Here is a 13,712-nt window from a genome sequence, read left to right as displayed (position 1 = left end):
GGAGGAGAATGCCTCTGAGAGTCGCTTTTCAGGGAGGAGATCTTGCTTGAGTCATTTTCTTATAACAATGACTTTTTCTCCAATTACCTAAATTTTTAAGGCAGAGGCTGTATCAGTGACAGTTTCCCTCTCGGGGAGCCCTTTCTCTGGGCAGATATTATTGAGGTTCCCCACTCCGGGAGACCGTCGCCCTTTAGACAGAACCCTTGAAAATATCTTAGAAAAGTGTCCCCCAATGATGGCTTGTTTTGGGAAAGGGGTCTGGTGCTGGGGAAGGGGGCAGTGGTGAGGTAAGGTTGGGGGTACCTCTGGACAAAGCAAACGCTTCCACCCAGAATTATCTTCTGTTCCTCCTTCTGCTCCTCACATTTTGGCCGTGATCTCCTCCCATCCATCTTCAAGGGAGTGACAGGAAGAGGAAGCAAAAGGCCCAGCAGGCCTGACTGAATTGTACAGGTTAAAGGGGGCTCTGGACCAGCCCTCCATGAGACTCCAGTTCCCCTACTCCCACCCCCAATGACAGCTTTGTTTCTAGAACACTTCGCAGTTCCCAGACAATTTTGTGAGGTAGGAAGCGAGGGCTGCTTTCTGCCTGTTTTATAACAGTGAAAAGATGGAGACCCGCAGAGTCGCGTGACCTGCCCAGAGTCCCAGCCAACGTGCCCCGCCCGGTGCGGACTGTCCCCCTCCCCATTACCGCAGACCCCCTAGGGTCTGGCCCCCGGCTGCCCCGGGTGAGCACAGGCAGGCCTGACAGACTGGAGTGCAATTATAAGAGACACACGAGTCAGGAGCCAACAGATGTTTGGCCTTGCGGTCCCTGATAGCTTCCATTTTGTGGGTAAAACACTGGGTCATCCCCTCCCTGACCAGACACTATCACACAGAATCTGGCTGAGCAGGACTCTGATCCGGGCTTGGTAATGGGAAAGTGCCACATGTGGGCATGGGGGGGGATAGACCCAGGCCCGAGCCAGCGTGAGCCGGGGACAGAGGAATGAGGGGCAGAGTGGGGGGAAGGGAGGCGGGGAGAGCCCCCCCCCAGGAGCTTCTGTTCTTTTTTAAGGGTCTCCAGGGAGAACGTGGTCTTACCGGGCTGACGGGAGACAAGGGGGAGCCGGTAAGTGGAGGGACGCGGCTTGGTACTGGTAACAGCAGGCGGGGCCAAACTGGAGATAGAACCCTGGGCCTGAGGGCTCCTTGGCCTAACTCAGTAAATGGCAGAGGCCTGACAGGCCAGACTGACTTTGATGGAATCAGACAGAGACACAGACACAGACAGAAACACACACAGACACAGATACAGACAGAAACATACAACAGACATAGACACAGAGACAGAAACAGACACAGAAACAGATACAGACACAAACACAGACACAGACACAGAAAAATAAGAAAAAACAGGAAAGAAAATAATAGAAAAACAGACATAGACACAGAGACAGAAACAGACACAGAAACACACAGGAAGACAGATAAACAGAAAAGAATAGAAATAAAGAAAAGAAAGAAACAGATAAGCAAAACAAGGAAGACACAGATACAGACAGAAACAGAATAGAAAAAGAAGAAACAGAACAGAAAGAAAACACAAACACAGGAAAAAGATACAGACAGAAACAGACATAGACACAGAGACAGAAACAGACACAGAAACAGATACAGACACAAACACAGACACAGACACAGAAACAGATACAGACACAAACACAGGCACAGACACAGATACAGACAGAAACAGACATAGACACAGAGACAGAAACAGACACAGAAACAGATACAGACACAAACACAGGACGAAAGATAAGACAGAAACAGAATGAAACAAGAGAAAAAAAACACAGGTAAAAGATACAAGACCAGACAAGACAAGAAACAGATACAGAACAAACACAGGACAGAAAGATACAGACAGCAAATAGAAAAGAGACAGAAACAGACAAGAAAAGAACAGACACAAAAACACAGGCCGACCAGATACAGACAGAAACAGACATAGACACAGAGACAGAAACAGACACAGACACAGATACAGACACAAACACAGGAAAGAAAAGATAAGACAAAAAATTAAAAGGAATTAGACACAGAGAAGAAACAGACCAGAAACAGAACAGACACAAAACAGACACAGCAAGAAACAGATACGCACAAAACACGGTGCCCAGACACGTTGGGAGGGAAACAAATGAAAGAGACAGAAACAGATAAAATGATAAGACAAGACATGACAGAAACGAAAGACCAAAAAAAATACAGCAAGAAACAGACAGAAAACGATTAAACAAAACGAAAAGACAAAAAGAAAAATTTAACACGCAAAAGAAAGCAGAAACAGAAAGAATGGAGACAGAAAACAGAAAGACATAGAAGACAAACAGAAAAAGGTACAGACAAGACAAGACAGAAACACAAACAGACAAGACAAAAAACAGAACCAGATTTTTTCCCGCAAGACAGAAACAACCCCGTAAGTAGAGCCCAGCGAAATCCAGCGCAGAAAAGCAGCCGTAAGCGGACAGTAAGATAAACATTTAGCCCGAAAAGGCAGAATTTTCCCCTTCGGGGCCACACGAGCTGGGCCCCGGCCCTAAGAGATTGCCCTTCCCTTGGTCCGCCTCCCCTTTTCCAGGCCGGCCCGATTCTGCAGGGGGGGTGGAGGAGCCGGCCATGACAGGTGGGAGGGAGATGGGCCAAAGCAGTGTCAGGCCCTCCTGAAGCAGCCGCCAGAAATGGCCGCAGTCGTGGGCCAGCATGCAGAGCCTTGGCCCCAGCACATCTAGGAGAGAGGGTCTGGTTGGGGGCACTGACACTGAGGTCGGGGGCCAGGTGGTGTGGGGGCCAGACCTTGGGGGGCTCGCCTTCAGGAGCCAGTGTATTTGTCCCAGGGAGGGAGGGAGGGAGAGAAGGGACATAATGACTGCTTTGTTATGTGGCAGAATGGTTAGATGTGTTTTACTTGGCCCCAAGAGCCAGTGGCAACATGGCAGATTAGAGTTGGCTGCCAGGAGAGCTCCCTCCCAATGGGCTTCTTCAGTGTGGAGAGGGCTGCTGCTTTCCCCCATTGTCAGGGACGGAGAGGGGCCCCCAGCGCCTCTGGGACAGAGCTTGGGGGAGCAAAGGCCCCCAATTCCCAGAAACAAAGTCATTAACCCAGCTGTGGTGACCTCCCTTTCCAATGCACACCATGTGGCCTATGGGGCAGTGTGAGGGACCGATTGTTTGGGGATTTTCTCCTCTGGAGACCAGAGAGCTGGGGAGAGGGGGAGCTGGGAGAGCATGAGGGACAGGGAGGTAGGATGGATCTGCCCAGCCAGGCAAGAAGGGGTCCAAGGGAGAGGGAGACTAACTGCCGTGAGCTGGTCTCTGACAGGAACCGGTGGGGCTCAGCAGGAGAGAGGGCAGTGCTGGGCAAGGGGCAGCAGGGATGGCTTCCAGCCCCATCCTCCATCCTGGCTCCTTTTGCGTCGCTTCGCGATTGGGAAGGGGCAGACTCCCGAGACTGGGAAGGGGCAGATTCCCCAGACTGGGAAAGGGCAGACTCCCTAGCCCCACAACCTGCTCTCCACATACACACAGAAGCTCTACCTTCCACCCCAGAAGTATTCTTCCAGCTGCCTCCTCCACTCACCCTGAACTGTCTCTAGCCTCATTCCCAGGGACAGAGACAATCTGGGACTTCTTCTGAGCCCTGTTAATTAAGTCCTGCTGCCGGGCAGGCTGGCAGGGTGGGCATGGGCAGAGGCAGGAGAAACAGTCCAGGAGGATGAGGATGGCGGCAGAGACGCTGGGCCCGGGTCTTGGGTTAGGGGAGCTGGGCCAATGGCTCAGCGTCCCTGTGCCAGCGGGCTTCAAAAGCCCTGGTTCTGGCACTGCTTTTGGCGGCCAGGGATTCAGAGCCGAGCCTGGCTTTGGGAAGAAGCTGCTGCACTGTGTCTGCTTTCCTTTGCAGGGCCCACCAGGACAACCAGGCTACCCAGGTGCCATGGGGCCTCCGGGACTGCCTGTGAGTAAGGGAGGGGCCCGGAAGGCAGGCAGGGAGGGGGCGAAGGAGAATGGGCGTGGGCTGGGCCAAAAGGACGGGCAGCAGAGAGGCTTTGGAGATCCCTGTCCTGAATCGGGACGGCCGCCAAGCCTGCCTTTGTGCTCCCCACACTTGCCTCCATCTGGTTCCCCTCCTGCCTGCAACTGTCCCCCTTGACTTTGTGGTTTTATTGATCCCGGGCAAGGCTGTGCCCCGGCCCCCTCCATGCGGCCCCTCTGAGAGCAGCCAGGCCTGCAGCGGGTCCTGCCAGGCCAGGCCCATCTCCGAAAGGCAGAGAGCAGTCCAGGCGGCCAGTCTGGGCAGGCGTTCAGCACACACACACACACACACACACACACACACACGTGTGTGTGTAAACACTCATTCAGCTTCTGGGCTGGGGAAGTTGAGATAAGATGCAATCCCTGCCTTCCTGGAGCTAATCAGCAGTAATGGGGCCATCGGAGAGGATGCATCCCTAATGCCCTGGGTGGCTGGGGGGAGAGCCTCCCTAGCAGTTTGCAGAGCAGAGTGGTGGGTGTTGGGATTGGGTTTTAAAGGATGAGGAGAGGCTCATTGTGGGGGAAGGACGTTCTCTGTATTAGGGCAGTGAGGCAGGAAAGTTCAGGGACATGGAGGGTATTGTGGGGGGCCCTGAATGCCAGGAACAAGAGTCCAAGCTGGTGGTGGGAAGGGAGAGGACGTTTGGGAGGCGCCGGGTATCTCAGAGGTGGATGTGACTGATACAGGACAGGATGGGGGAGAGGGCGCCCTATGCTCCCTCGGGCTGGGTTAGGGGAGCCAGGGCTAGGGCCCAGGGGTGCCCCCACTGTCCGGTCCTGCCCGTGCCAGCGCCAGCTGCTTCAGGGCCAGGATGACGCTAGGTGCCTTCTCCAGCCTCCTAGGACAGCTCTGAGGGGGCATGGGGCTAATCCGGGTTTTTCCCCCTTTTGCCAAGGGCATCAAGGGAGAGCGAGGCTACACGGGTCCTGCCGGAGAGAAGGGAGAGTCGGTGAGTCCCCTTGGAAGGGGTGCTCTGCCCCCCCATACACCAGAAGATCACTCTGGCAGTTTGAAAAGAGGTGGGGGTGGCCCTCCCTGCCCAGCTCCTGTCACACACACCCTCTGCTGTACCACAGGGGGCTCAGTCTCTGGCAGGGGAGCAGCGCTGGGAGGGAGTGGGCTTCACAGAGTCCCAGGACCCAGAACTGAGGACCTCCAAGAGAGGCAGCAGGGTAAGGCGGCCCAGGCTTCCGGACCGGGCTCTGGGGCCTGTTTGCCTCCTGATTCTGCCCCTCACAACCTGTGTGGTTGCGGCCCAAGGGGTGAGCCCCTGGCCTGTAAAATCAGGGGGTGGTACTTGACTGACAGATGAGAAATCAGCTCCTTCCCTCAGAGCAAGGAAGCCATCCCGCTGGGGTTCCCCAGGTTACCCCCAAGCCAGGCCGCCAATCCCGGTCTCCTGACTCCCGGGGCAGGAGCTCCAAGAGGTGACTCTACTTCCCAGATGCCTCCCTGCCCTCTGCCCCCCAGAGCAGAGCTGGCTACCAGGTCCGGGCAGGGGGCTGGGGGCTGAGGGCTGGGGGGTGCTGCTGCTGGCTCTGCACCGGCCTCCCTCCCGGCCTCAGCCAGTGAACCTGTGGGGCCCAGCCCTGAGCTTGGCCCTAGGGTCCTGGCCCAGCTCTTCCCCTTGCTCTCTTCGGGCCTGTCTGTCAGGAGGGCTTTGGGCCCTTCCAGCTCTAGTGACTGAGGCTCCCACCTCCCAGGAAAGTCTCCCCTTCACTCTGGTCTCCAGGACCATGTGTGCGCCCTCTTCCTCCCCTGACTCCCTCAGAATTCAGCCAGGCCACCACAGGGCAGGGTGATCAAGGGTTCCTGGGCATCCCCAGAGCTCTAAGCCTCAGAGGCTGCACTGTTCCCCGGGCCTCACACGGCAGACCAGTCAGTGGGCTTTGTCCTGTTCTTCTGGGCCTACCTGGATGCCTGTGAATAGCTTCTCTGCTCTTCACCCTCCCCCCCCCCCCCCCCCCCGCAACCCTGCTGGCTTACCGACTCTCCAGGGAAGCAGGGCCTCTGGCTGGGTTTCCCTTCCTCATTCAAGCAGAATCGGTATGAGTCCTTCCTCTCCCTGGTCACCAGGAACCTTCCATCAGGTCTGGAGAGGCTGCCATGTCCGCCTCACCCAGCTCCTGCCAGTCCTGGACAGTTACCCACTTAGTCCTGCTCCCACTCCTGAATCTTCAAGGTCATTCATTGTTTTTTTTCTCTGCTTCTAGGGTCCACCAGGAGCTGAAGGTCTTCCAGGCCCCGTGGGCCCTGCAGTGAGTGTGGGAGAGGTCTCAGGGTGGCTGGTAGAAAGGTCCTGATTTGTCTACACAGTCCTTTCTGGCCCGGGTACTACTTGAGGGTCTGAGAGGAAAAGATGCCAGTTTTCTTTGTTTTCTATGGGTGACAGGGTCCCCGAGGAGAAAGAGGAGCCCAAGGTGGTGCTGGTGAGAAAGGAGACCAGGTGAGTGGGAAGGGGAGGGGAGAGAGAGAGAGAGAGAGAGAGAGAGAGAGAGAGAGAGAACAAGAGAAGAGGAGAGAAGAGAAGAGAGAGAGAAGGAGGGAGAATGATAGAGAAAATGAGAGACAGAAAAAGAGAGAGAGAGAGAGAGAGAGAGAAAAGAGACAAATAGAGAGGAAAAGAGAAGAGAGACAAGAGTGAGAGAGAGAGAGAGTGTGTGTGTGAGTGTGAGTGAAGTGTGTTTATATATGGACAAATATGTATTTCTAAGAGGGGAAGGAGGAGAAAGAAAATGTTTATTCAATACTATCTGTGTCCCAAGCACTATACTAAGGACTGGGATTAGGCCCCCCCAAAAGCAAAAGATCCTGCTCTCAGGGCCTTTATCATGTAAATGTATGGGGTAGGTGGGAGTAACACAAATAAAGATGATTTGAGTCAGTCTCCATAGATCAAGGAAGAGATGGCACTGAGTTTGGTGCCCATGAGTGATGGATGACCGTGGAGGTCAGAGGTCCCAACATCTCACTTTGGCTAGGACTCAGAGGTTCCCTAGTTCTTCCCCTCAAGAGCATCCCTGACATGTAGACATTGGCCTCTATTGGAGAAGCTTTGGTCTTGGGGGCCTCACTGCTCCCACAAGCAGTCTATCTCACTTAGAAACATCTATTATTAGCAAGTTTTATTTACATTGCGTTGAAATGTTCCCACCTTTCATCTCTGATCCTTTGCACTGGGACCAAGCAGAACAAAAACATCTTCCACATGGAAGCCCTTCACATAGACCAAGATTCCCTGCCCTTTCAAGCTTACTATGCCTTTTTTTTTTTTTTCTTACAGGGATTTCAGGGACAGCCAGGCTTCCCAGGTCCACCGGTGAGTATCAGAACAGAATCAAGAAGAGATGCATAATATTCCAGAAGGTCATTTGCCCTGATAGAAAGGATGACCAGGAAGGGAGAAAGTGGCTAAAGCAGAGGCAAGGGAGGTGGGAGGTGGGAGGTGGCGCAGACATGGGGAAAGGGCACTAGGGGGATGTACTTGGTGTTTGGGGTAGAGGGTTTCCTGCTTCCAGAAGATGGAAGCATAATGTCCAGAAGTGAACAATAGCTATGAGATCCACAGCTAAGCAAGACAGAGAGAGAATGCTCTGAAGTCAGTCCTCTCTGTTATAGGGGCCCCCAGGATTCCCAGGCAAAGCAGGACCAGCTGGCCCACCGGGCCCCCCAGCTGAGAAGGTGAGCAGGAAGAACTGGAGGCGGGATGGGAGTTAGGAGCCAAGCCTCTCTTCAGAGCCACCAGGAATTTGGCTTATTTCCTTTATCAGCCAGTCCAAGTTGCATAAACAGATACCAAGACACTTCCCCGTGGTATGTGAGGAAGGCGAGGGAAGGAGGATCGGGGAAGGGCCCTGTTGGATGGAAGAAACAGATGGATTCTGGGGTGGGTGGAGGAGGAGAGAGGATGGGGAGGGGGCTGGGTTAGGGGCTTTGCCTCTGTGTGGCTTCCAAGTTGGGGATTGGGGGTGGAAAAACACATTCTGAGTGAAAAGCAGCCGCCTCCTGCAAAGGGAAGGGAGTGGGATGAAAAAGTGAAGCCAAGCCCCAGGAGGTCCCTTTGGCTTGAGCTTCAGGCCCTCCTCTCTGGCTTCTCACAGGGTTTGCCTTTCTGCCATGAAAGAAAAAAAATAGGGGGACGGGCAAGAAGGGGACCAGACTGAATCCTGCTTTTCCTTTAGATGTCAGAGGACAATGAACTTGCTCTGGGAAGTCTTAAAGGGAGGGATGAGGAAGCAGTGATTTAAACCTCCAGATCTTCTGTCTCCTGGATGGGAGGAGGGCTCAGTTCAACAGAATATTATGCCAGAGTGCTAGAGGGCATAGAAATTTAGATAGGATTCTGCCTTCCCAGAACTTCTAGTAAATCTAGTAAGGAAGTATGACATATCAGTAACAACTCACATTTATATAGTACTTCAAGGTTTACAGTGCTTCTGTGAGACAAGTAGGTCCGAGTATTATTATCTCCATTGAAGAGAGAAGGCAAACTGAGGCTTACTTAGAAAGGTGAAAAAATGTGCTCAGGATCACACAATGGTAAGTTCCTGAGTCGGGCTAAGAATCTGATTCTTTCCCAATTCCAAGTGCCCTGCCAAAATACCAGACTCCTGGCATGCAGAATTACATCAGTGCATTCAAAAGAAGCAAAACACGGTTTAGGGTTAGATGAGGTCCAAGGCAGGAGGTCACTACCACCTCCTGATCAGAAAGGACATGGTGCCGGAAGAGGCATCCCAATTTGACTTTACATGATGGATAGGAAGGAGTCCCAACAGATAAGAGCAGAGAAATAGGGCATTTCAGGCATAAGAAATGTTGTGAACAAAAAACAAAGAACCACCGGGCCAGTATGGGGGTGAAGATGCTCAAGTTTAGCTAAAGAGTAAGTGGTCTGTAAAAAGACATGAGCTGAAGCTGGAAGGTAAGATAGTGCAGATTGAGGGCTTTGAATGCCCTGCAAAGGAGCCTGAGCTTTACTTGGGAATGGTAGGAAACTATTGAATGGTTTTGAACAAAAAATTGACCTGATCAGAGTTAGCACAAGGAAGCCTCTTGGCAGAGAGGGTGGCCTGCATAGGGAGAGAATGGAGCTGGGAAGATATGTTAGGGAGCTAGGGCAGGCTGGAACCCAAGTTGGAAGCACCAAAACCCACATGAGGGTAATTATGGGAATACAGAGTCACGGGCTCTGGGATGTAACTGGTGCATCACCCTACCATGGTGGGAAGAGGAGAAAGGAGGTGACCAGAGGAAGCATCTGAGTCAGGGCCCTGAGCCAGCTGAGGGAGAGGCAGAGCTGGGCCCATGCTTCGGAGTGGGGAGAAAGACAAAGAGGAGAGAAAAACAAACTGAGAAGGGTAGGGAGAGAGGAAGGAGGAAGGGGAGAAATAGGAGGAGAAAAGAGTGACAGATTGAGAAGAGAGAGAGAGATGGGGAGGGAGATAGATGGAGAGGGAGTGGGGAAGGGAAGGAGAGGCAGGGAAAGGGAAAGAGAAGAGAATGGGGAAAAGGGAGGGAGAGAGATAGAGTGGGGGAAGAGGAAGAGATCAACAGAGAGGAGAAGGAAAATGGAGGAGGAGGAAGGGGAAGAGAGGGAGGGAGAGAAGCAAAGAGAGACTGGTTCAAACTGCTACAGTCTGCAGGGAAGGTATGCTTTTTCTGTCCCCTCTCAGTCATCCCCTCCCAGCCTGTCAGCCCAGAGCCCAGACCCACCCACAGCAGGAAGCTTTCAGAGCAGCCCAGCAGCTGCGTTGCTTGTCTTTCTCATCAGCTCCCTTCTCCCAGAGAAGACGGCTTGCTTCTTGTGGGCTCATGACGCCGTCTCCTGCTCCTGCAGCAGCAGCAGCACATTCTGCCCGGGGCCGCCTCTGTCCTCCCCCTTTTTAGGGCTTGCCCCAGACTAGGAGGAGGAGGCGCACACTCAGACCTGGGGGGAAGAGCCTGTCTTTGATAGGGAAGGGCTAGCCTGAGGGGCTCCCTTTGCCCCCTGGGCCCCTCCTGTAACCAGGCGGGTTTTGCTGAGACCCCCGAAGCCTGCACTCTCTGCTCAGGGTAGGCCAGGGTTGGGGCGTGAGCACAGACATTTCTAAAGTTGTGCTGCCCCCTTGTAGCGAGTGTGGGCATTGCAGTGCCTCGCGGTACAGACTGAGGGAATGCACTGGACAGTTACTTAAGGGACACTTAAGGGACCTCAAAATGCAGAGCAGAGGCTTTCAGAGCTGAAAGAAGCTTAAAACGGAGGACTTCCATCCTCAGAGCTGGAAGGGCTTTTGGAATATCCAGTCAGAACCCCTGCTCTCCTCCCCACCCTGCCTGATTGTTTCTCCCCTGGTTCCTTTGGCTGACCCTCGGGCACCACACTCCTCAGTCCCCTCTTCTCCCTGGCTGCCTCCCTTGGGACTCACTTCAGTGACTCGGCGTCCTTCCTGGATCACCGGGCACACAGAACTGCATTTTAGGTGGAGTCTCAGCCTGCCAGAGTTGAGCAGAATTGCCCCACCATTTCTAGGCATCAGGCCTCTCTTAATACAGCCCGGGGCTGCACTAGTAGCTCCAGCTACCACTTCACCGTACTGACAGTTCATTAACATCCCCAGATCTTTTTCAGATGAACTGTTATCTCGCCACGCCTTCCCTCATCCTGCTCTTCTGCAGGTAATTGTTTTTTAATCCCAGTATAAGACTTTACATTAACCTTAATCAAACTTCATCTTGTTAGATTTAGCCCAGTGTTATTTTAGCCTGTGGAGATTTTTTGGATCTTGATTCTTATTATCCAGTAGACTAGCTCCCCCTCCCAGTTTTATGTCATTGGACAAGTTGTTAAGTTCCCCGCCCATTCTCTCATCTTAGTTAATCATTCTATTTAATAGCACAGGACCATGGATAGATCCCCGGAGTGCTGTATTAGAAGCTTCCCCCCATTTGACATTGGCTTGTTAATTGATATTCTTTGGGTCTGCTCACAGTCAATCAGCCACTTTTAACTCCCCTAACTATACTGTCATCTACTCCAAAGCTTCTTAAACTACGAGTCGAAACTGAATGTGGGAGTTGTGAAATTATGATTTATTATCAATAAATGTCTTGATTTGTACACCTATTTTACATACCTATATACACAGGGTCATATAAAGAAGTTTAAGAAGCCCCTATCTAGTCTATATCCCTTTTTCTTATCCATGAGGCTATCACAAGAGACTGTTAAATGTCTTGCTGAAATGTTGGTGTACAATGTGTAAAGTATTCCACTTTTCTACCAATCTAGTAATCTCATCAGAAAAGTAAATCAGAAAAGGGTCATCTGACATGACCTGTTTGCTCCATGAAGCAATGCTGGCCTTTGGTGATCACCATTGTCCTTTCTAGATGCTCATGAACCATCCCTTTAATAAGACATTCTAGAATGTTGACAGTTCTCCATACCAAACTAACACATAGTTCTCAAACTCTATTCTTCCTCCCTTTTTAAAAAATCAAGGTAACATTTGTTCTTCTCTATACCTTCTCCTATTTTCAGCCATTTTTCAGAGATTACTGATTAAGCAATGCTATCTGCTAACAGTATAGTAGGGAGTGCTTTTTCTGGGCCATCTGACTCATATTTATTGAAGGCAACTGTCTTGCCATTTATTCATTTATCTTCAGTCTAAACTCTTCTAACTATGTTTGGTTTGTTCTCATTACAATGATCATTTTTATCAACAGAGAAAACAGAAGCAAAATAAGAATTGAGTAGCTCTTCTCTTTGCCATTATTATTGTCCCATTCATCCCTAAAAATTATCTTATTCTCTTTATCTGGAGATAAAAGAATCCTCAATAAACAAAGCTGTTTCTCCTTAGTATCCATCATTAATATCAATTCAATTCAGACTTTTGTGTTCTGGATATTAGTTGGACAGGAACATAATTCTTGATTTTATCAATTATCTTTAAACCATCTTGAGTTGGTTAATAAATTCCCTTTGTGTACACAGCATTTCCATTTGTACTTCAGAATTTCATTCTTGAGAACCTTCTATGCCTCTTGGATCAACTTCTGCTGAATTTTTAGGCCTCCATAGGCTTTTGATTCCTTCTCTGAACTTTTTAAAAATCTGTTTTTCCTAAATCTAGCTTAGCTCTGTTTTCTTCTTTCACCATATTACAGATAATCCCATGCCAACCAGTTCCTATCATTTCTACTTCAACATCCAGTTAATTCCCCAGAATTAATCAGAATCAGGTTCTGAATAGCAGGACTCATTGCTCCCTCAACTTTTTGAAGAATACTGCCATTGATTCATACGTCTAATTATATAAATGCCAAATTGCGGCTCAGAGAAGGAAAGTAAGGGATCATGGTGAGGGAGGGACATCCTAGGGGATGGAAGGTTGGGGAGAGGAGCCATATAAGTCATAGTGAAAGCTTATAAGGAGGCAGGGTGGAACAGTGGAAGGAAGATTAGATCTGCAATCAGAAGACCTAAATTGGAGTCCCAGCCCTCTATGACACTATGTAAACTTAAGTTAATCTTCGGTTAACTTCAGGAAATTTTTGGTTTCTTCACCTATAAAATAGGGATAATAATATTTATAATATCTTTCTCATAGGGTTGTGTTGAGAAAAGACAAGACTATTAATTCTAAAATACTATAGAAATGTGAGTAATTATCCATTATCTAGAACTAGAATCCTGGTTTCTAGTAGTCGGAGACCTCACATACACACTGTTCCTGGGCCACCCCCACCCTCCAAGAATAAGTAGGCTCTATTGACTCTGGTGGGGGTTTTGCAGGGAAGTGAAGGAATTCGAGGACCATCAGGCATGCCGGGCCCTCCAGGACCTCCCGGACCCCCTGGCATACAGGTAAGGGCTTCACTTGCACCAGGATATATGGGGTAAGGGAGCAGAAGGGCCAAATAAACTTCATTCCCTGTGGCCCCAATCCAATCACCGTCCTAGGCACATGGAACATGGAACACTTCTTTTCTCTACTTTTCAGGGTCCTGCTGGCCTCGAGGGACTAGATGGGAAGGATGGAAAGCCTGGTTTGAGGGTAAGATGGAGGGATCAAGATGGATGAGGAGGTTTTGTGGTCAGACTTCTTCCCTCACTCCTGCCCCCACAAAAAAGCCCTAGAACCTTCAAGAACATGGGATTTAATAGATTTGAGAATCCCTTGCCTCTATCAGAACTGTAGGTTTCAGAGCCCCTATCTCTTTCCTGTAAGATTTGGATGCTCTTAGGTACCTGGAAGGTTCTGTTCCTTTCAGGCTTGTTGGTACTCATAGAAACCAGGACAAGAAGCAAAATGAGGAGTTGCTGAAGTTACCAAAGAAAATGGACAGTGAGACTAAATGAGGTCAAAGGCTTGAAACAATCCCCATTTCCTTGTTGTATCATTTGCTGAGCTCCATCAGAGAAATGGGAAGTGGGATGGAATCCTAAACCATTAAGCTCATCTAGTTCAGCTTCCTGAGGAAACTGGGGCTACAGCAGAAGAGATTTGGCCATAGGGAAGGTCTGGCAAAGCCAGGCTAGGATCAAGCCACTTTCCATGAATCTCTCATCCAACAGTCCATGTTTCTTTATCCAGGAATACGGTGATGGGGGTGGGGGGTGGGGTGATTTTGG

At 50.6% G+C, this 13,712-nt stretch overlaps 1 protein-coding gene across 6 annotated transcripts in view; it reads left to right on the top strand.

Moving 5' to 3' along the window:
- Positions 1-13,712, top strand: part of COL16A1 (collagen type XVI alpha 1 chain) — a 73,288-nt gene that overhangs the window by 49,450 nt on the left and 10,126 nt on the right. For all 6 annotated transcript variants that reach the window (XM_031962245.1, XM_031962243.1, XM_023500214.2 and 3 more), the window contains 9 exons: positions 1,067-1,120; positions 3,956-4,009; positions 4,986-5,039; positions 6,304-6,348; positions 6,483-6,536; positions 7,374-7,409; positions 7,709-7,771; positions 12,873-12,944; positions 13,081-13,134. In XM_031962245.1, coding sequence (XP_031818105.1) covers positions 1,067-1,120; positions 3,956-4,009; positions 4,986-5,039; positions 6,304-6,348; positions 6,483-6,536; positions 7,374-7,409; positions 7,709-7,771; positions 12,873-12,944; positions 13,081-13,134 — 486 coding nt within the window. The remainder of the gene's footprint in view (positions 1-1,066; positions 1,121-3,955; positions 4,010-4,985; positions 5,040-6,303; positions 6,349-6,482; positions 6,537-7,373; positions 7,410-7,708; positions 7,772-12,872; positions 12,945-13,080; positions 13,135-13,712) is intronic.

Source organism: Sarcophilus harrisii, chromosome 3 (genome assembly GCF_902635505.1).
Source record: "Sarcophilus harrisii chromosome 3, mSarHar1.11, whole genome shotgun sequence".
NCBI lineage: Eukaryota > Metazoa > Chordata > Mammalia > Dasyuromorphia > Dasyuridae > Sarcophilus > Sarcophilus harrisii.
This window is presented reverse-complemented; position numbering and strand designations above follow the sequence as displayed.